The sequence below is a fragment of the Carettochelys insculpta genome, chromosome 6 (assembly GCF_033958435.1).
Source record: "Carettochelys insculpta isolate YL-2023 chromosome 6, ASM3395843v1, whole genome shotgun sequence".
NCBI classification, from domain to species: domain Eukaryota; kingdom Metazoa; phylum Chordata; order Testudines; family Carettochelyidae; genus Carettochelys; species Carettochelys insculpta.
Genome location: NC_134142.1, coordinates 63395173 through 63418556, shown reverse-complemented (window position 1 = coordinate 63418556; position 23384 = coordinate 63395173). Strand labels below are relative to the sequence as shown.

The following is a 23384-nucleotide window of genomic DNA, read 5'->3' as shown; positions in this document are numbered from 1 at the left end:
CCTGGCCAGGCCCTTAGACACTTTGGGGAGGTGGCAAATGTTGCCTCATTATGTGCTTCTCTGGAGTCCCAGCATGGGATCGGAGCTGCCTTAGACTTCAGGGATCGCCCTTTATCTATATGAAGGGGATTCCCTGTTAGTTGCCAAATGTGCTGTCCTCTCTTTGGAAGAGACAGAGCAGGCAGCTGAGGCAGTGGCCACTGTCCTGCCCTATATCACCACTGGTGACAGTGGCCCAAGCGACAGTGAACTGCTCTGCACCTGCCGGGCAACACAAGCAGAGATGGAATGCTTGTCTGAGGTGCAGTTGGCAGTCTTGAGGAAAACAGTGTTTGGGGGGGTGGAACCCTGCTTTAGCATGTAAAACACTGAAATAAAATAGGGTTCACTTAAACACACCCCTTGTCCCCAATGACGCCCCCCCCCCCTTTCAGGTGAATAAAAAGGTTGTAGCCTGGTAAAATTGGCAGGCAAGAGCTGTAAAATATATGCAGCAGGAGCTGCTATAAGCCTGAGGTAAAACTGAAAGAGCCGGGGAGGGGAAGGGTTTGAAGTGGTCCTCTGAGGTAAAAAGAGAGGAAAAAAATGGTGGGGGTGGTTCTGGCACAGAGGCAGAACTGGTAGGAGCTGAGGGTGGAGGTATATGTAACTTTTCCAAATCTGATGCCTCAATAGCGCCAGCTGACATGGCTCGCTTGATCTCTGCCTCAGTTATGCTGGCTGAGGTGGACCTGCGTTGCCTCACAGCACCAGATACGGATGGCACTGGGGAATTCGTTGCTGATGGAGGTATATGTTGCTTCTCAAGACTAAATGCCTCAGAGGTGCCTGTTGGTGTGGGTCGCTTGGCCTCTCCCTCAGATTTTCTTGCCGAGGGGGACCTGCATCTCGCTACAGAGAAGGGGCATGTCAGGGATGCTGATGGGTCCTTCTGTGAGTGCAGGGGACTGGACTTGATGAAGTCTTAAGGTCACTTCCAGCTCTGAGATGTGTATATCACAGTCTGTATTTTCACAAAGTTAGATCTGTATGGAGTCTATAACTCAATCGAGATGCATATGGAGGCATACGTTGATTCTCAGGAGCAAATGTCTGAGAGGCACCCATTGGTATTGGTCTCCTGGTCTCTCCCTCAGATCTCCTTGCTGAGGAGGGCTTGCGTCTCTCCACAGTAGCTGACATAGGTGGCAGTGGAGAACGCAAGGCTCCCAGCAGCTAAGATAGATAGTGAAGCTGTCACAGCCTGGGAGCCTCTGCAAGGAAATTTAGCCACCCTTTCTGGGGGCTTTTGCTGCACCTGTGCTTTGTGTGGCGTGTCCCTAAATGAGAGGGAGTTTTGCCCAAGTAACGCTTTTAACCGCGCTTCACATTCCTTCTGTGTGATTCACCCAAGCCCTCGAGGCATAGCACCTCTGCAGGCATCACAGTATCGCAGTTCTTTACAGATTCAAAAATTAAAAGAAAAAAATAGGGTGTCTCTTTAAGAAAAAATTGTAAGGAAAAAAAAAAAATGTTGCTCGCATGGCTCTGCAGCAGCTGTCGCTTTGCCTTTTTTTGACGTAAAAATGATTTAAAAACAAACAAGGATGGTAGAAAAGGAACTGAGGAGATTGGTGCTGCATACTCTCGCCTTGGCGTGGTGATGTCACCTGCTGGCTCCTATACATGTGCGGCACAGGGGGGTGGGGGCCACTGCTCTGCAAAGCTTCCAATCCACGGCGCAGGGATGTGCCGACACCTATGTGGAGCACCCCCAGGGAGTCCTCAAATGGAACGGAATCTAGGTCTCTCGACTTCCTATCTCAGGACTTCCCTTCAAAAGCATCTTTATTCCAGAATCTTTAAGGCCCGTTCCTTGTACTTTTGTTTTCCTCTCGAACATGCCATATGGAAGGCTCAGGACTAACTCAGTTTGGAACTAAAATCCTAAATGTCCAGTTGTAATGTTAGAAATATTTCTAAGAGCCTGTGTGGCCAATTGCACCTAATGTCTAATGTAATAAGGAGGTTCAGCTGGAATGGTCATAGTGAAACTCCTGGGCTCCCAGAGGTTGATGAATGTGCTGACTGTCATTTGCACTTCAGGTTTTCCTGCATGTAACCCCTGATGTCACATTTTGACCTCAGACCATTTGAAACTACTCTGTGGTGGCAATTCCAGAAGGCCCCATTAGAATCTATCAACTGGTCTCCGTTGGCTTCAGTTAGAGGCACAGTAATCCCAAGGTTTCCCCTGGGATTACTGTGAGGGGTGCCCCTCACACCACCTCCCCTGATCTGTCACCTCCATCTACCCCTACCCTACATTTTACAGAGAGAGAATTGACTTGCCCTGCCTCCTGCCCCCGAAGTGTGTGGAGGAACAAGAACAAAAATCCAGGTTCCCTATTTTCTAGACTAGTGGCCTGCCATTTCATTGACACGCATAGCTGTTACAAAGTCTGTGTACATCGAATGGTTTGAAAGAGCAACTTGAGTCAAAATACGAGAGTGGTGGAGTAGAGGTAAGGGACTGAAAACTAAGCAAAAACCTATCCTGATGTATTTGCAAGGAGAGTGTGAAATTGAAGGGCCCAGTGTATTAAGGAATTAATCTTCTGAGTCTGTTCTGGTCTGGCTGTGGTCTGAAGAAGTGCGTCTGTCCCACGAAAGCTCACCTAATAAACTATTTTGCTAGTCTTTAAAGTGCTACTTGACTGCTTTTTGTTTTGATGTAATAAGGGTGATAATTAGGAGTGCTGGAAGAGATTATTAGTTGGCCCCCATCATTTGCTATTGGTCAGAGTTATATGGCAAGCACTGATATCCTGGCTCCTGTTACATCTGGCTGGATGTCTGAGATTCCTTAATTCAGTGCTCCCCTGGAGTAGAGAACTCTTTGGACATTTGAAGTATACTTATTCCTGGTCCATCCTTAAACTGCCCCCCACCTACCCCATGGATCCAACCCTCCACCAGGTTTTAACCCACCCTCCTTCCCACTCATGGCCCACAAACTAGCCCCAGCCTTTAACCCTCACCAACACAATGTTCACTTATCTTTCAAAAGCAGTGCCAGAAGCTGCCATTCCTTTGCTGACTTACAAGCATGTGGAATGAATGACTTTCCCAAGTATTTTAATGGGAATTTAGTGTCCCTCATACAAGTTTTCACCTACGATCAGAAATTTGGGAACCAATTGTGCTCATTTAGTGAGCGGTGAGTATAACTTTTTTCGATGCTGCAGGAAAAAAAAAATGCAGCAAAACACTCCGCCAGATTTGCAGGGATAGATTTTGAAATGGGCACTTGCCATTTAGGAACATAAAGATGCAGTTCCTGTGCTCTTCCTTCTTCAAAATGTCTCCAGTCACTGCCTCAGAGAGTTAATTTTAAAGATGAGTTTGAAACAACATGAAAACAGTTGGGCTGGAGGGAGCAGTGCTGTGTGAGAGCTTGCAAGGAATGGCTCTTAAAATAACATCATTTTGAGGAGAGACCTGAATCAGACAGTGAACCCAGAGTAGCCCAGTGATTTTCAACACTGTTCCTTCTCTGTTACATGTACCTCAGGCTTAGGAGGTGCCTGGACCCAGTCCCTCATGTTCCGTGCTGTGCTGCTCCGCCGGATGTCAACTCAACTGCTGCCACTTCTGGCTCCTGTGATATTTACAAAGATGGAGACTGGGTTTCCTGACAGCCAGGTAATGTAACCTGTAGCATTTCTTGTGGTCTATGATTTTGCAACTAGTGCATGCAGCAACTTAAGACAGTTAGAGCATATGTGTAAAACTACAGGCCTGAGCTTAGTGGTTATTGGTTTAAATGGTACTGCTGTCGTCAGTGGAAGATTTAACAGTAGTAAGTCGTGTGCTTTCCAGTGTGTCTGTGCAGGGTCAGATCCAAACTGACCCTTTCAGTATATAGAGTGAGGCCTGGTCTTGATCTAAAATTTAGAATTATCATGATACATTGCTCAGTGGTGTGAAAACTTCTTTCCCCTGAGTGACAACCTAAACCTTGATGTAGACACCAGCAGGATGATGGAGGAATTCTTCCATCCACTTAGCTACCATCTCTTGAGAGGGTGGATTTGGTACAGCATTGGAAAACCCCTGATTTTTGTCAAACTGCACTACAGAGGAATAACTGCTGTGCTGAAGCTGTGCTGCTACAGAGCTTGTGGCGTAGACATACCCAGAGTGGAATATTTCTAATCTCTGGCAGGAAAATGGAAGAGATTTATTTACATGTCTTCATAACAAAGAAAGAATTACTGGAGCTGGTCCCCACCAGAGTGTGGGAGCATGGAGCCGGGCCTCTGCCAAGAACCCCCCACTGTGGGGTGGGGGCCTCTGCAATGGAGGCCAGAGTTGGGGCCTGGGCCCATTCTGGAGTTGAGGTTGGGGCCCTCCACTGCAGAGCCAGTGTGGGGCTGAGGACCCCTGCCAGAGCACAGGTCTGCGGCTCGGTCACCATGTACAGTTGGGGTTTTAGGGCAAGAGTCCCCTGTCCTGCAGAAAGGCAGGTCTTGGGGCTTTAGCCCAGTGGGAGGCATGTGCAGATGCTCAGGGCTTCAGGTCCACCCTTGCTGAAGCCCCTAAACCCAGCAGGTGCCCCTCAGAGGGCTGAAGACCTGAGCCTCACCCTCCCTGACCCTGGGTGTGATAGACAGAGAATTGGGAGGGGAGGAGGGGGTTCATGAGCTACACTTTAACTGTAAAAGAGAGAGATCCTTACAATGATCCTGATCTTAGGCAGAGGCAAATTTCAATGCTTGCGAAGAGGATGAATGCAAACAGGAGAAAATTTTGAGAGGGGCATTCTCTAGGTGAAGAGGGAGCAATTCAGAGGACCAGAGGGAAACAGGCTGTGTGGAGCATGTGTGTTTGTGTTTGGGGATTATTTGTTACTGTGTACTGGTCTTGTCTCTGTCTGTGTGTTTGGAGATCCATGTGCTCACCTGTTTGTTTGCAAGACTCTGTGCTGAGTCTGGCAGTTAGGGTTTGAAATCTAGAACCCTCTGCTCAGCAGTCCAGCTGTAGCCAGAAGGCGGGGCTACCAATTGGGAAGGCTAGAGCTTATAAAGCCTGCTAGAAAGTGACCAGGGGAGCTTACGAATAGGGTGATTGCAAGCAGGTGGGAGTTTTGAGAGGGGAGTTAATTGGGGAGCTAGTTCCTGTTGACACTATCTAAAACTTTAGTACTAAACTGTACCCCTAAGTACTACATTTAAATAACCCTATATATATGAAATCTAATTATCCATAGAAAATGCAGGCGGAAGTCCAGCAGCAGAGTGGGGGCTATCTTGTTCGTTGCATCCAGTGTAGCATGTATGATTACCTGCCCCATTGTCAGGTGGCCTATGTATGCATTCCCTTCAAGGAGCTCCTGGCCCTCAGAGAGAGTGCGGGCTTCGGAGGCCAAGGTGGTTGAACTGGAGGAGATAAGGGAAGTAGAGAGGTGTGTTGATGTGGCTTTCTGGGACACTGTAGACTTGTCCCATTTCCAGTCAGACAGCCCCTGCGCTGTTAAGGAGGATGAAAGGCTCGTGGAAGGAGAGCGGTCAACAGAAGCAGAGGGAAACCATCTTTCCAGATGATGTGGTATCCTCTCACATTGAGGATGCCTCTCTTGGGGAGGGAACTCTAGTCAGTAGGAAAAGGCAGGTATTAGTAATGGGTGGTGCGATAATTGGAAATACTGATAGCTTGCTTTGTGATGACTGGGAAAACTGTATGGTGACTTCCCTGCCTGGTGCAAAGGTTGTGGATCCCTCGAGGCAATGAGATAGACTAATGTGTAGTGCTGGGGAGGAGCTGGTGGTCATGGTACCTGTAGTTACCAATGACATAGGGAAGAGTAGGACAGATGTCCTAGGTGTTAAATTTAGGTTCCTAGGAAAGAGACTGAACTCCAGGACCTCTATAGTAGCATTCTCAGAAACGCTTCCAGTTCCATGTGCAGGGCCACGTTGGGACACAAATTCAGAGTCTCAATGTGTGGATGAGATGATTGTGTGGAGAGGGGCAGTGGGTTAGGTTTATTAGTAACTGGGGAAACTGCTGAGATAGGGAGAGCCTATACAGGAAGGGTGGGCTCCTCCTAAACCAAAGTGGAACCAGACTGCTGGCACTTATCCTTAAAAAGCTTGTAGAGCAGTTTTAAAACTAAGAAATTGAGGAAAGCTCTTTGGTGCAGAGGAGCATGTGGATTGGACAGAATCTTCTCCTAGAGGACAGTCTATTGATGGGAATTTTCTAGGTTTTAGTCAGGAGGAGAGGGTAAAAAAGATCAAGTATGGGCTGGATCAGAAGTGAATTTCATTAAAGAATCAGGAAAGGGTAGACAAATTGGTGACGAGCTATTAAAGTGCTTCTAGACAAATGCTAGAAGTGTAAATAATAAGACGGGTGAACTAGAGTGCCTTATATTAGAGGGGGATATTAATATAATAGGCATCACAGAAACATGGTGGAATGAGGCCAATCAATGGGACACAATAATCCCAGGGTATAAAATATATTGGAAGGACAGAGTAGGTTGTGCAGGTGGAGGAGTAGCACTACATATGAAAGAAAATGCAGAATAAAATGAAGTAAAAATCTTAAATGAATCAAAAAGTTCCATAGAATCTCTATGGATGGAAATTTCATGCTCTAATAAGAATATAGTAGTAGGGATATACTCTTGACCACCTGACCATGACAGTGATAGTGACTATGAAATGCTAAGGGAGATTAGGGAGGCAATCAAAATAAAAAACTCAGTACTAGTAGGGGATTTCAATTATCCACATACTGACTGGGTACCTGTTGCCTCAGGATGAGATACAGAGATAAAACTCCTTGATACCTTAAATGGTTGCTTCTTGGAGCAGCTAGTATAGGAACCAACAAGGGGAGAGGCAATTCTTGGTTTAGTTCTGACTGGAGAGTAGGATCTAGTCCAAGAGGTAACTGTAACAGGACCACTTGGGAATTGTGACCATAATATAACAACATTTAACATGCCTGTGGTGGGAAGAACATCTCAGTAGTCCAACATTGTGGCATTTAATTTCAGAAAGGGGAAGTATGCAAAAATGAGAAGGTTAGTTAAATGGAAATGAAAAATGTACAGTGACTTCAGTAAAATCCTTGCAAACTGCATGGAAATTTTTCAAAGACACTATAATATAGGCTCAATTTAAAAGTATACTCCAAATTAAAAAAACATAGTAAAAAACCAACAAAGAGCTACTGTGGCTTAACAACCATGTAAATGAAGTGGTGAGAGATGAAAAGGCATCTTTTAAAAAGTGGGAGTCAAATCCAAGTGAGGAAAATAGAAAGGAGCATAAACACTGCCAAATTAAATGTAAAAATGTGATAAGAAAAGCCCAAAAGAAGTTTGAAGAACAGCTAGCTGAAAGCTGAAAAAGCAATACCAAAATGTTTAAGTACATCAGAAGCAGGAAGCCTGCTAAACAACCAGTGGGGCCTCTAAATGATTGAGATTCAAAAGTGGCACTCATAGATGACAAAGTCATTGCGGAGAAACTCAATGAATTCTTTCCTTCGGTCTTCACGACTTAGGATGTTAGGGGGATTCCCAAATCTGAGCTGTTCTTTGGAGGTGACAAATCTGAGGAATTGCTCAAGATTGAGGTGCCATTAGAGGAGGTTTTTGAACTGATTGATAAACTTAAGAGTAGCAAGTCACCTGGACCAGATGGCATTCACCCAAGAGGTCTGAAAACTCAAATGTGAAATTGCAGAACTGTTAGCTGTGGTTTGTAGACTATCCTTTAAATCTGCTTCTGTATCAATGACTGGAAGATAGCTAATTTAATGCCAAAATTTAAAAATGGCTCTAGAGGCAATCCTGGTAGTTAGACAAGTAAGTCTAACATTGTTACTGGTCAAATTAGTTGAAACCATCGTAAAGAATAAAATTGTCAGACACTAGAAGAATATAATTGTTGGTGAAAGTCAGCATGGTTTCTGCGTAGGGAGATTGTCTCACTAATGTATTAGAGTTCTTAATGGAGTCAACAAACATTGGGATAAGAGGGATCCAATAGATACAGTATACTTGGATTTCCAGAAAGCCTTTGACGAGGTTTCTCATGAAAGGCTCTTATGTAAATTAAGTTGTCATGGGATAAGAGGGAAGATCCTTTCATGGATTGAGAGCTGGTTAAAAGGTAGGAAACAGAGGGTAGGAATAAGTAGTAAATTTTCAGAATGGAAAAGGCTAACAAGCGGTGTTCCCCAAGGGTCAGTCCTAGGACCAGTCCTATTCAACTTATTCATAAATGATCTGGAGAAAGGGGTAAACTGTGAGGTGGCAAAGTATGAAGATGATACTAAACTGCTCAAGATGGTTAAGACCAAAGCAGACTGTGAAGAACTTCAGAAGGATCCCCCAATACTGAGTGATGGGGCAACAAAATGGCAAATGAAATTTAATGTGGATAAATGTAAAGTGTAATGCACATGGGAAACAATAACCCCAACTATTCATCCAACATGAGGGGGACTAATTTAGCTACAAAACATCAGGAAAGAGATCTTGGAGGCATCGTGGATGGTTCTCTGAAAACATCCATCCAGTGTGCAGAAGCAGTCAAAAAAGCAAATAATTGAAAATGGGTAGAGAATAAGACAGAGGGTATCTTATTGCCCGTATATAAAACCACAGTACGCCCACATCTTTAATACTGCATACATCTCCTAATCTCAAAAACGGTATATTGGCATTAGAAAAGATTCATTAAAGGGCCATTACAATGATTAGGATTTTGGAACAGATGCCATATGAAGACAAATTAAAGAGACTAGGGCTCTTCAGCTTAGAAAAGAGGGGACTAACGGGGATAATATAGAGGTGTATAAAATTGAGTGGTATAGAGAAAGGGAAACAAGGAAAAATTATTTCCTTATTCTCATAATATCAAAACTAGAGGACACCAAATAAAATTAATGGGTAGAAGGTTTAAAACAAATAAAAGGAAGTTCTTCTAAATACAGCTCACAGTCAATCTGTGCAAGTCCTTGCCAGAGCAGGCTGTGAAGAGTAGGACTTTAACAGGGTTTAAAAAAGAGCTAGGTAAATTCATGGAGGTTAGGTCCGTTCATGGCTATTAGCCAGGATGGGTAAGAATGGTGTCCCTAGCCTCTATTTGTCAATAGCTGGAGATGTATGGTGGTAGAAAGATTCCTTGGTTGATAGCTGTTTGGTCCGCTCCTTTTGGGGCACCTGGTATTGGCCACTGTTGGCAGACAGGTTACTGGGCTGGATGGACCTTTTGGTTTGACCTAGTATGGCCATTCTTATGTTCTTAAAGGAGCTGAATATCCAGGCAGAAGGATGAACAACATCTGAGACCAAAGCACATTTATTATTATTTGCAAACACAATGATTTGACAAAGTCCTTTTTAAGAATATCCCTTTCCTGATCCAGTGGTTGAAGATTTTTGACCAGATGGCACCAATAAATGTGTTCTTCTCTTTTTAAATTGTTGAAAGATGGATTTATTTCCTTGGCTATATGCACTGCTGTGATATAAATATAACAGACACTGCCAAGCATTCAAAACTCATGAGTGTCCTAACAGTGAATTTGTTTTTGGCATCTCCATGCTCCGTTTTGACCTGTTAAAATGTAAAGTTCCCCAGCGTCCAAATGGTAAAGCTCTGCATCTTAATGAAGCTGTTGTAAGTAGGAGTATTAGTGACTTTAAGAAGTATCACCGGCACTCCAGCCGTATAAAGAGGTCAGAAGGTCAAATTTCAGCATTCTGCCTTGGAACTGTTGCTGACCCCTGGTCTAGCAAATAATTCACGCACTTTGGCTTTGGTCAAGGATTTTGATCAGGTTCTCAAATTTGTAGGTGTGCCTGTAGGAGGAATCAGGTTACGTTCTTACCTTGTGTTAGCTAATTTATGCTAATTAACATGTGGTCAAATTCTACAGTCTTCCCTCTCCTTATGAGGGTAATTCATTCCTGAAAAACTCCTCTTTGGGCGAATTCTTGTAAGCAGAAAATGTAATTAACATAAATTTCAATGGAAAAAATTTTATGCGTTCCTGAGCCCCAAAATTTACACCTGCTTACACTTACCTGGCAGAGGGCACAGCTGCGCAGAGCAGGTGGCGGTGGCCCCCTAGTTGCCCGGGGAGCGAGCGGCAGGGGTGGGACCAGGATGGACTGTGAGCCCAGCAGCCACATCTCCCAGGAGCGCCTGGGAGCAGCTGCTGGCTGCTGCAGCGCCAAGGAAGACACCAGACCAGCCCCAGGTAAAGGCTGGGCTGGGGACTCTGGGAAACCACTGCCACGTGGTGAGTGGCATCCATGGCACAGCTGTGCAGCGCAGGCAGTGGCGGCCCCCTAGCCGCCAGGGGAGTGAGCAGCAGAGGCGGGGCCAGGATGGACTGTGTGCCCAGCAGCCACGTCTTCCAGGAGCGCCTGGGATCCTGCAGCCACCGGCAGGGCCAGGGCGCGCTGCTGCTGCAGCACTGAGGTGGAGACCAGACCAGCCCCAGGTAAAGGCTGGGCTGGGGGCTCTGGGAAACCGCTGCCCGAGGCACAGCTGTGCAGGGTGGGCGAAGGCGGCCCCCTAGCTGCTGGAGGAGCGAGCGGCAGGGGCAGGGCCAGGGTGGGCTAACTTTCTCCAGCTGCAGGGTGTCCGTGTCCTGCTGAGGCACTCATCAGTGCCTCATAAGGCGAAGTAGTGGTCCTTAATCAAGCTGCTCGTAAACCTGAATTCTCATAGCCTGAATGGGCAGATCTCGGGGTATGACTGTATTTTGACCTGCTACCACCTACTAATGCTGCAGTTAACATGAGGTTAGAACACAACTTTTTTCCTCTAGTAAAGATAAGGCATCTATACATTTTAAATCAGTAAAATCAAACAAAAGTGGTAATAAAAAGAAGTGTGGTACTTCATTTCTTATTTTATATCTCTAAGATAAATCCGTGCAATAATTTGTTATTAGCAAATAAATGTTTTGCAGTTCTTTTTTCTAAAAGGGCGCATGGCAGCTCAGTAATCGTTGATATAATGTAAATAACATTTTACTAGCTGTGTCTTTGGGACAGCATAAAGTTTTCAATCTTAAGTTACAGAGAGAGATTCTGACTACATTAAATGCATTCTGTCCCTTTGCAGGGACTTTCTCATGTTTCATTGTTCTCAGTATAATGGAGAGAAATGACTCTTAAGAGGAGTAGGCAATTCTGAGGTTTAAATGCAGGTTGTTGGAGTAGGTAAAGAGGAGTAGGCCAGTTGTTCCCTGCTTAGTCTGATCAATTTCTACTTCCTCAGTCTGAAGTGATTCTTAGTTTTCCCAGGATAAGCAACTCACGTGTTGGGCATTGCCCATTTTTATTTGACATTTATAGTTTTCTTAAGGTGGCTTGTGGCACGATTTAACATTTGGGTTGATTGTCTTTTCAGGTTGAGAAGTACCCATACTATAACCTCACGGTGAAAGTTCTCAGAGCTAGAAACATTCATGGCACAGATCTGTGTAAGTCCTTGACCAAAATTATACAAACTAATAATCATTTTCTGTGAACAGAAGACATCATTTTCCACAGTACCTGTCTGACCTCTGTTGCAAACACTAAATTAACTTACAGGTTTTTAATCTTTATTTTCTCACTGAGGTTGATGAGAAGAGCAAGTCGAAAAATAGTCATATTCATTTCAAGGTATACTATTAACATGAAGTACATGTCCCACTTCTGGTACATTGAAAATGACAAAATTGGTAGGGCAAAAGATGATGCTTTTTTTTTCTTCTCTTACACTGGTGTAGATGAGGACTAACTCCAGTGTAGTAAACAGGGTCACACTAGTTTAAAAACTAGGGCATGTGCAAAGTGAATCTGTCCCTTTTTTATTTTTCAACCTTCAATATTGTATTAACCCTCTGAGTGTTTTAAAAAAAAACCTAAACAAAATCAGGTGACAATGATCAATAAGTCATCCATGTTATCAGACTATATAAATGCAATGTTTTCAAAGGGAGTTGGCTAAAGGAACTGAACAAAGACAAGAATCAAGTTGTGCCTTTCTTTTCTAAGTCCCATGGTCTCATGCATTTATTTGACACTTTTTGCTAGACTTCATCTATGCTGCTAGGAAGCCTGGGTCTCATCAGTCTATGCACTATATAGGGATCACATCTACTCGAGCAACCATTCCCTTTCTTATTTGGTGGTCAAACCTGGAGGGAATGAGAGTTGGCATCCTTTCATCATTCCCACCTGTAGTACCACCATCATAATAGATGCTTCCCTTATGGTTAGTTGCTCACCTGAACAGACATATTGTACAAGGTATTTGGACCCCACAGAAGGCCAGACTGCATATTAGTCTACTGGAGCTGAGTACAGACTGTGTTGATATGCAGACTTCTCATCTGCTCATTTATTCTCTCTATGTGGAAGTAATACTGAGTGATACTACCATGTGTCTTTTACATAAATGACTAGGACTGAGCAAAATATTTTCTCCTTTGTCTAGATGTTTGGACAGGTTTGCCAGACACTGCTTCATTATCCAGGCCCCTTACCTTCCAAAGCTTCAATACTCTTTCACGGACAACCTGAACAGCACTTTCCTCTGTTGGGGAACCCCATTCCCATGGGGTACAGTGTCCCCCAAAGGTCCGAGGCTGGAGGTCAAAGCAGTTAGGCAAGAGTGAGATCTAAAAGGAAACTTTATTATGCATGCATGCAGGCTGCTAGCTTACAGAGAAGTGGAAGCCCTGAAAAGCGGTTTCCAGGGTTTTTATACAGTTTGTTTAAAAACAGCTCAATTGTTAATTTTCTTTTAACATATGAAAGTCTCAGCAGAATTACCCTGGGATGTTTCTATTAGCACTAGATATGCCCAAGGTCAGTACAAGATAACCCAGACAGAGGAGTATACGAGATAAACCTAAACCGTCTCTAGGTAACACAGTAGAGACTTCATAGAAGTGCAGCTGGCTCTCTAATACAGTGTGGAAAACTTTTAACCCTTAAAGCAGTTTTTCCCCTCCACAGTTCCCCCCTTTGATGCTCCTCTGGAGTATCACTCCAGTTCTGTCTTGGACATTCTCAGGTATTATTCTGCTAAGATGCTTAACCCATCCTTGTCTTCTAATTTTATCATCATCAATACCTCTTTGGTTCTGTGCTGAGCAAATCTTTGGGTTTTCTTATTACATTGTCTCATAGTACACTTAGTACAGGTAAGGCAGCAGTTAATGAGTACATAGACTATAACAAATACAACAATAATGATCATTAGGTATATCAGTAAGGTTTTCAAAATTCCTCCAAATCATCCTCCAATATCTAGGGGCCAATTCCATGGGTCCCATGTTTGGATCTCACCGGTCCTTTTCAACACCTTAATTGCTGATTTTATTTTTGAGAGATCTCGTTCTATAATACCTGAATTCTTAATATAGAAGCAGCAGGACATGTTAACAATAGCACAAACTCCTCCATGCTGAGCTAGGAGCAAGTTCAGTGCTTGTCGGTTTTGAATGGCTAGTTTCGCTACAGAATCTATTCCCTTTCCGAGGGACTGGATAGCCTCAGCAGTGGCATTAAAACTCTGCTCTAATACCCTAGAGATGTTACGAACGACTCATTCTAGTTCATTAATACCTAAACCTGGTAATAGAGCATGCATGATAGAATGGAAAACAGTGAGTCAGTCTGTTAATGAGTTCGATGCATCACGCTTTGCTCTGTGTATGAACTGCCCAAGTTTGTAATAGATGTCTGTCTAATCCTGCTATTGGGGTTACATAGCCTATGGCTCACCTGCCTTTCCACCCAAGTGGTAAGGCCTTATAAGCAAAGGTTCCACATATGAAAAACATAGCAGGCTTGCTGAGGATCAAAGTAAAAAGGTTATCCTTATAACATGTGCCTTTAATCTGTTTGCCTTGTTTCATGAAGAAAGGATCACATCGCCTATGGAACTGGGACCATCCAGAGACATTATGGCCCTGCATGAGGTTATATGCACAAAAAGTGGCATGATGAATTTTTTCCAGGGCTGTGCTAGAGACTAGGGACTTATTTGAGCAATCAGGTGCCTTCTGGGGAGCAGCACTCACTGCACCCTCCCAGTAACCAGGCTAGAGAAAGAGAGTCCAGATCTCTTTGAGTGCTCTCTATTTATGGATTCAAGTTTCCTAGCAAAAATTTTCCTCTTTCTCTAAGGAAGAAGAAACCCCTTTCAAAATGGAGTTTGCCTTGTTAGAACCAATAAGATGGCACAACCAAACAGTATGTAACTTTTATAAATTCACATTAACAGGCCATGCTCTCCTATTGTCATGGATGGACAAACTGAACTATTGCTGAGAATGACAGTTCATCCTTCTTGCAGGATCTGCTCCTTCCTGGATCTCCTTCCTCAAGGAGGAGGCAGAATGAGACATCACTCTCCAAACCCACATATAATGGAAGAGTCACACTGTCATTGGGTATAAGGTGTGAAAAGAGACTTGGAAGAAGGCTGGGACTGGGAGACAGTGGGAAAGGAGGCATGAGGCAGCCAATCAAAGCTCAGCTGGGCTGGATAAAAAGGGGACTGGCCTGGATGACTGGTCAGTCTCATTCTTTTTGGGGAGAGAGAAGGACATAATTGTCTGACAGGAACTGGTACCTGGGACGGAGCAGTCCTGGGAAAAGACAAGAGATGCTGTAGAGCTCTGACTTAGCAAATCCCTAGAAAGAAGCCTGCCAAAGACGACATGATAGGGCTGCATGGGGGGCAAACAAGGTAGGAAGGCAAAAAGTCCACCCTCTTGCCAACATTGAGTGGCCAGTTTAGAATGTCCTTTGCCCCTGAGGGAAGGGCCTAGATGTAGAATGATGGACACTGGGATTCCCTGGGAGAGGAGGACATCAGTCATAGGAGCACCTCCAGGATGGCAGCACCTCAGGATAGGGGCACCAAGGTCTGGGAGGGATGTGGAGCCTGAAGGGGTGGAAACAAGGAGCAGGTAACAGCAGAAGGGACACGGGACAGTAGAGAGCGCTCTGATGCCGATGAGCTAAGTCCCAGGTTGGTCATCAGAAAGTGCTGTAGTGGTGAGTTAAATGCATAACACCACTCCACCTCATGGCCTGGTGTTTGGATGGTTATCGGAACAAGTGTATTTTTGCTTGACAATCATTTAAGATATTCCTATTTCAAGTAGGAAAGACTCAACTAAGACCTCCTAAGTAGCTAAATGGAGATGCTTTTCTGCTTGAACTCAGCGTAACAGTCTTCCCAAGTTCTGAGAAAGCCAAGTGAGTTGGTTTACCGTCTGTTATTTAAAGAGTTCATATCTTTTCATTAGCTCATCTCAGGTCTATTTTGCAGGGGTCAGTCTTTGCCTTCTTCCAGTAAAGAGTTGTTTTGTCTTTACTCACCCTTCATTAATGAGATTTATGAAAGGCTTAGTTAGAACTTTTCTGCCAATCGTCAAAATGGCATCCCAATGGGACCTTCATATCATCTTTTCAGCAGTCCCAAGGCTGTCATTTGAATCCTTGGCAGCATGCTTCATGCCCCACCTATCCATAAATGTTTCATTTTTAGTTGTTCTTACCTCAGCCAGAAGGGTGAGTAAGATGGGAGCCTGCATGGCACATCCATCACATGCGATTGTTCCACACACACAAGGTCTCCCTGTTGCTCCATCCTAAATTCCTACTTAGTTATTTCTGAATTCCATCTCAAACAAATTACCTTGGAGGAGGCTAAAGTCTCTTGATGTCAGACATGTCTGGGCATTCTATGTTCTGAGGGACAAATAGACTAGAAAAGCACCTAAGCTGTACCTTCCCATAGGAGACTGGTGATGAGGACAAGTTATATCCTGTTAGAGAATCTTTAAATGGATTGCTGGCTGTATTGTCCTTTACTCTGTTAGCACCTGTCCCTTCTCATGATGGAATAAGGACACATTCCACAAAAGCACCAGCTGTCCCTAGAACACCACTGTACGAAGCACTAATAGTGGATGCATACAGAGTAGCTTTCTGGAGTTCCATTCACACAGTCATAAAACATTGCATGTTGGTTTAGGAGTGCGCTGAAGATACAATAGTAAAAGCTGGAGCACTTCAAACATCTTTGCAGTTGGCAGTCCTGCATGCTCCTCCAGGATAAATACTGCGGGCAAGTCACCCATGTAGCGGAATACACACAGGGACAATTGCTTAAAGAACAAATGGAAGTTATCTGCTGGTAACTGAAAGATCTCAGATGTGTGGTCCATATCTGTATTGCACTACCTGCTTCCTGTCCCCTCTGCTTTAGATGCTTCTGTCTTCATTGTATGAAGTGGTAGTGGAGAGGCAGGCCTGCATTGCCTCTTATACCCTCAGGCTGGGGTATAAACTGAGCTTCTGCCCATGTGCCAGCCAGTGGACACTGCTTGTTAGAATTTCTGTCCCTATGTGAAATACAGGTAGAGCTACAAATCTCAAAGAACTTGCAGTTAGAGGTAGGTAACCTCAGTTTTTGGTGCATTGGCTGCTCTTTTGCACATTAAGTGGAATCAATTCCATAGGAAGATATTTATGACAGACATTTTGAATGGGTTGTTGATATTCAAGAGCCTGAACTAAAAACTGCGGGTGGGGGGGGGAAGGGGCTAATGAGACATGATGGGTTGTGAACAAAGTATGAGATGATAAGGTTTCCCTTATGCCAATCTTGTGTCCTTTCTTCCAGTGTCCAAGGCAGACTGCTATGTAGCACTGGATCTTCCAACTGCATCTCCAGTCACATTTCGAACACAGGTTGTTCATAATTCCAGTGATCCAGAGTGGAATGAAACATTTAGCTACAGGGTCCACAGTATTGTGAAGGTGAGATGGGTTTCTTTGACCCCGGAACTGGCTAGAGAACCCTATGCCTCCTGCACTATAAGGGACTTTAGTAGTAACCCCACCCTCAAAACAAGAAACCAAACAAAAACAAAAGCCAACGTATCTTTATTACAAGACATATATTACAAGACATGATATAAAATTTAGAGATTCAGGATCTGCCTTTATCAAGCTCTTCACTGGGAAGAGGTATTTGTGATGACACCAATGTAGGAGGTAAATTTGAGTCTAACCTTTTTTACGAAATTAAAAAAAAATTCAAGGCTCTGGAAAAATAGTGGTGCAGGGAAAGGCAGACACTGTGGCTTTTAAAAGTTTTGCAGGGGGTATGAGAATAGGGGAAGATATTTTTTGTTTTTTGCATCTCAAAGTTGAATTATATGTTTATATACATCTAGAAATGCCCTACAAACTAATCCTCATAAAATTTTAACATAGTCAAGTAAGCAACCCGTTGCAAACATATAAAAGCCGAGGCACAAAAGTGTTGTAGATCACCTCAAACACCACAGGGTCTGGAACAAAGCCAGGGTTAGAAGTCAGATTTCTAGTCCAAAGTGCAAATCATAAACACCTCTGCCTCCGAATAATCATAAGCTGTAACTGGAGATGGGGTATTCAGCAACCACATGTAGGTGTTTAAAGAGGGGGTCAGGGTGGGAATGCGGTTCCTCAATTGGCTGAAACAGAGCATTGGCTGACTGAGCTCTAACCTGGTCTGCCTTTGGAAAATGCTTTGGCTCCTGGCTTGGTTTGTAGGACAGGTGTCATAGAGATGTACATTAAATCAGTTTCTGTTGACAACATAACCTTCTGCTAAAAGATTTTAATAAAAGTAATTTTCCTACTGATAGCTAAGGAACTTCAGCACAGTAATACTGGTACTAGTTTTTCCTTTCAGAAGCTGCTCCACAGGAAGCCTGAAATGGAGCCTGTTTTTCAGACTTTCTTTCCAACTGTTGAAAACTTATGTGCCCCAGAGTCTTTCTAAGTAATATCAATTATTTAGGACACAGCATATTATTTGATTATTGAATTGCATGACATTCAGAACCACTTGCAAAGCAGTGGAGGCCAAAGACCTCTTAAAAAAGTTTTCATATTCAATTGCAGGGTCTGCTGGTTTATATAGCTGATGTTTTTGGTGTCATTGGCTAACTGCTTCTTGTCTAACATACTACACTAACTCGCTGATGTTCTCGTTGTGTGCTACTCAATAACATTACTGTTGGTTGTTAGCAGGAATATCCTTCAGTGTTTAAACACTTGTTTAGCTTAGAATTTCTTCTCCCAACTTAGGCAATGTCTATACTATGAGATGAATTCGAATTTATGGCAGTAAGCTCAATATTACATAGAGTCATAGAATGCTAGGACTGGAAGGGACCTCGACAGGCCATCGAGTCCAGCCCCCGCCCCAATGGCAGGACCAAGTAACTGTCTAAACCATCCCTGATAGACATCTATCTAACCTGTTCTTAAATATCTCCAGCGATGGAGATTCCACAACCTCCCTTGGCAATTTATTCCACTGTTTGACCACCCTGACAGTTGGGAACTTTTTGCTAATGTCCAACCGAAACCTCCCTCCCTGCAGTTAGTCTATTGCCTCTTGTTCTAGCCTCAGAGGCCAGGAAGAACAAGTTTTCTCCCTCTTCCTTATGACACCCTTTTAGATACCTGAAAACTGCTATAATGTCTCCCCTCAATCTTCTCTCTTCCAAACTAAACAAGCCCAATTCTTTCAGCCTTTCTTCATAGGTCACATTCTCTAGACATTGAATCATTCTCATCGCTCCTCGTCTCTGGACCCTCTCTAATTTCTCCACATCTCTCTTGAACTGCGGTGCCCAGAACTGGACACAATACTCCAACTGAGGCCTAACCAGCGCAAAGCAGAGTGGAAGAATGACTTCTTGTGTCTTGTTCACAACACACCTGTTAATGCATCCCAGAATCATGTTTGCTTTTTTTGCAACAGCATCACACTGTTGACTCATATTTAGCTTGTGGTCCACTATAACCCCTAAATCCCTTTTTGCTGTAGTCATTCCTAGACAGTCTGTCCCCATTCTGTATGTGTGAAACTGATTGTTTCTTCCCAAGTGGAGCACTTTGAATTTGTCCTTATTAAACTTCATCCTGTTTACCTCAGACCATTTCTCCAATTTCTCCAGATCATTTTGAATTATGACCCTATCTTCCAAAGCAGTTGCAACCCCTCCCAGCTTGGTGGTATCTGCAAACTTAATAAGCGTACTTTCTATGCCAATGTCTAAATCATCAATGAAGATATTGAACAGAACCGGTCTTAACACAGACCCCTGCGGAACCCCACTTGTTATACTTTTCCAGCAGGATTGAGAACCATTAAGAACTACTCTGAGTACGGTTATCCAGCCAGTTATGCACCCACCTTATAGTAGCCTCATCTAAATTATATTTGCCTAGTTTTTCTATAAGAATATCATGTGAGACCGTATTAAATGCTTTCCTAAAGTCTAGGTATACCACACCTACTGCTTCTCCCCTATGCACATGGCTCATTATCCTATCAAAAAAAGCTATCAGATTGGTTTGATGTGATTTGTTCTTTACAAATCCATGCTGGCTGTTCCCTATCACCTTACCACCTTCCAAGTGCTTGCAGATGATTTCTTTAATTACCTGCTCCATTATCCTTCTTGGCACAGAAGTTAAGCTGACTGGTTTGTAGTTTCCTGGGTTATTCTTATTCCCCTTTTTATAGATGGGCACTGTATTTGCCCTTTCCCAGTCTTCTGGAATCTCGCCTGTCTCCCCTGATTATCCAAAGATGATAGATAAAGGCTCAGATACCTCCTCTATCAGCTCCTTGAGTATTCTAGGATGCATTTCATCAGGCCCTGGTGACTTGCAGACATCTCTTTCCAGTAAATACTATTAGCTTGATTTAGGAAGCACTAATATCGCTATCATAACATCTTCGAAAATGGTTGGGTGTAACGTTGAGCTCGAATTTCCTCATCTGAATGAAGGCCAGTGTGGAAGTGCCCTGTCTTAAAATGAAATTCATTAGCCTCTAGCAGTATCCCATATGTATTCCACAATGCCCCACAGTGCTCTGCTCTGGCCGCTTCCATTTCCACTGCTGTCCAGGTGCGCAAGAATTAGTTGACAGGAAGCCTGTGAATTTGAATTCAGCACCAGGAAGCCCGTGGTTGTGGGGTCATGCCTGTATGAGAGGCTGAGAATCTCCTTTCCTTCTTTGCTATCAGCGCGGTGAATGCATCTACCCATTCAAAATGGCTCCAACATGGAGTTTATGGTTCTGTGTCTACATCTGCAAGCTGAGCACTTGGAATTTTTCTTTCATTGCTGGTGCCAATCCCTGCCCCTACATACCATATGGCAGCAAGGCTGTTGAGGGTTGTGCAAGAAAGGGCAGTCGAGAACCGTTTTTTCCGTGGTTTACATTTGTGCAGGGGCCCCTCACCCACAGGTGCCATCCGGTCAGCATCTTTTCCGTGCCCTACCATGTCACATGGCTAGCCACTGATCCAATAAAAGGATGTCCCTGCTGTGCAGTGTGTCACATGCTGCCGGGCAGCACCATGTCCTGGCTTGCCTGTGGTGAGGGCTCCAAGGGTGGGAAGGATTTTCTCGGGCTTGCTGCCACCAAGGGAAAGTCTCCCCCAGTGGCTAAGATTTTTGGGGTCTTTCTGCTGCATGGGGAGACTGCTTCAACTGGTACCCACCACCCCCACAAAATATTATTGGGACCTTGCTGCCGCTGCGGGCAAGTCTCCCCTAGTGGCTAAGATCTGTGGGGGCTTGCTGCCGCTGGGGGCAAGTCTCCCTTGTGGCTAAGGTTTTTGGGGGCTTGCTGCCACCCAGGGGACCATTTCAACTGTCTCTGCAGCCACAGGTCCCACCTTCCCCCACTGGAAAATATTTTCGGGGACTTGCAGCCACTGTGGGAACCATTTCAGCTGGCTTTGCAGGCATGGCCTGTCCCTGCACCCCCCGCACAAAAGTATTTTAGGGAACCAAGTCAACTGGCCTATCATCCTCTGATCCACCCATGAGATGATGGGGTCCAGCAACCTGACAACTAATTGGTGCTGGTCCCCACCTGAGCACCACTGCTTGTTGAAATTTGGTGAGCCCCATTCCTCATGTTGGACAACCCTGTGTACTGTAGTGGGAAGCTAAAAATCTTTGTCCTAACCCTTTCTATCTGCTTTCTTCAAATTTTGTCCTCCTTTAACGTAGAGAACAGTGGGTGCAGGGCCAGTTGAGAAGACAGACACCTTGCTGCACTGTAAGCCCATTGCAGACACTGGCTACTTTTTGTAAAATCTTTGATATTTCAGTTAAGAAATTAAGACGTTTCAGCCTGTTAGCCGGTGGCCGGGTAATGTGCAGTGAGATACCAACTATGTCCTTGTTACCATATGAGTCTTTAACTGTTAGAACGAGAAGTTCCTTCGCAGTGGGCAGCCTGGGCAAGGCTGACGGATGCCCCAGGGTCCTAAATGCCGGAGTCTTTTACTGTTAGGACGGAGTCCCTTCGCAGTGTGCAGCCAAGATTGACTGCTGGGTGCCCCAATGGTAGTACCAAGAGCCTCCACACCCAAGACTGTAACTACTAGGATGAACTGTCCCTTCGCAGTGGGCAGCCAGGATTGACTGACGGGTGCCCCAGGAGTCTGCCCCGTGGAGGCGGCCTGACTCTACGTTAGCCTCTTAGCACTCTCACCAATGGCCAGGCTGTTATAGCCAAACAGCTATAAGGTTCTTTTGATTGTGCCGGCCGTGTCACAGTAACAAGGAAAAGCAACAGTCAGGTTCAATGCTTAACTGTTTACAGGTTTATTAAGCTACAATCTCAAGTGTGTGATTACAAATGGCTATTGTCTACTTCTTACATGCTAGCAGAGTGCAGGTGTTAACAGGTTACGTTACAATCAAATACAAGGACATCAACTTATAGAGCTCTAATTCTTAAATGTGTACACTAAAGAAAGGAGACCTTAATGTGGGCACATCTTACCCTCCTTGCGTCTCTCGATACCAGTGTAGCCAAGCCAGGATCGGTCACTCAATTCCGCGGAAAGACGAATACGAGGTTGGGCATCCCCAGTTGCAGACCTCAGGAGGCAATCACCTGACCCGACGAGTAGGTAGTTGGTGAAAATGCGCTCAGAATCAGCGTGTTGCTGGGCCCATCTTTATACCCCTTGGGTCACGTATTCTTTCTTATCTGTAATACCAGATTGTACTGGTCTGTCTTTGTGACGCCAGTTCTTACAAGGGTGGTTTCTGCTTAATTTGCACTTGTAAGAGAGGGAGATAAGTAATTTAGGAGTACAGGGCATTCTTTTGCTAGGGAGGGGATTTCTCTTCTGGGGTGGCTGTGTGGGTGCATCACTTATCAGTACCAGCTGGAGGCAGTTTTTCAAGGCCCCTTTGTTAATGGTTAGCCTGCTAGCCCTCTTATCTATGTTTTCCGTTCCTCAGGGTCATGATGAGCCAGCACATCTAGGCCTCCTAGAAAGGCATCAAAGACTGTGCTATTTACTACTGTTTGGTGCCCTGTGTCCTGTGAGGCACTTTAGAGGGGCGGCATACTGGTCTGTAACGGGGGAGACATTTGACTGGCTACACAGCCCCATCACATTTTGGAAGCCTAAAATCTTTCCCATAACTTTTCTCTCCTCCTTCTTCATGCATTGGCCCCCTTAATACAGGGAAGAGTGGGAGCAGGATCAATTGAGAAGAACCAGACTGCTGGGTGATCCAAGGGCACAGAAGCTGTGTAATGGCCTGAGGAGCCAAAAACCTTGACTCTCAAAATCTTTTTTCAAAATTTTTACAATCCTACTCTTTCTTCAAGCTCTGCATTGTTCCTGTGTTGTTTTCAGGGATCATATGTAATCAAGGGAGGATGGCGGGGACAGTGGCTGGAGGGCCAGCTGAGAAGTCTCTCACAGCTGCTGCTTTTTGTAAAATCTTTGATACTTCAGTTACATAAAAGCAATTCAGATATAGAAGCAGGAGATTTCAGTTAATTTGGTGATCTTTGATACCCTTCTTTTCCTTTCTTCCTTTCTCCTGGGGAAAATGGCCATTTGCTTTCCATTGGAGGGGAATGAGGGCAATGCAATGTTGGAAGATGACATCACATACCCCTGGGGCATTTTTTTTTCCTTCCTACACTAGTGAAAATACACAGAATACTGGGGGGATGAGGGAACTGTGGGATAGGTTCAAACAATGCAGTGCTGCAGCAGTTGATGTTTGCCAGTTGAGTGTGGCAGCAATAAGTTGACTTTGTGCGGAGCCTGTGGGGAGATGAGGATACTCCAATTCGAATAGGTAAAACACAGCGTTACAAAGTCGATCTGAACAAATTCAAATTTATCTCATGGTGTAGACATAGCCTTACTGTAGTGAGTGGAGCTAAATGGGGTCTTTGCTGGTGATATTTGCGCTCCCATCTTCACATAACTAGGATAGGTGCTTG

General features: G+C 44.4%; 1 protein-coding gene across 1 annotated transcript in view; it reads left to right on the top strand.

Annotated features, from left to right (window-relative positions):
* The window catches only part of LOC142015382 (cytosolic phospholipase A2 zeta-like), a 60147-nt gene that overhangs the window by 6000 nt on the left and 30763 nt on the right, over window positions 1–23384 (top strand). The window contains exons 3-5 of the mRNA XM_074998862.1: window positions 3554–3684; window positions 11433–11505; window positions 16719–16855. Of these exons, the coding sequence (XP_074854963.1) occupies window positions 3583–3684; window positions 11433–11505; window positions 16719–16855 (312 nt within the window). The 5' untranslated portion in view covers window positions 3554–3582. The remainder of the gene's footprint in view (window positions 1–3553; window positions 3685–11432; window positions 11506–16718; window positions 16856–23384) is intronic.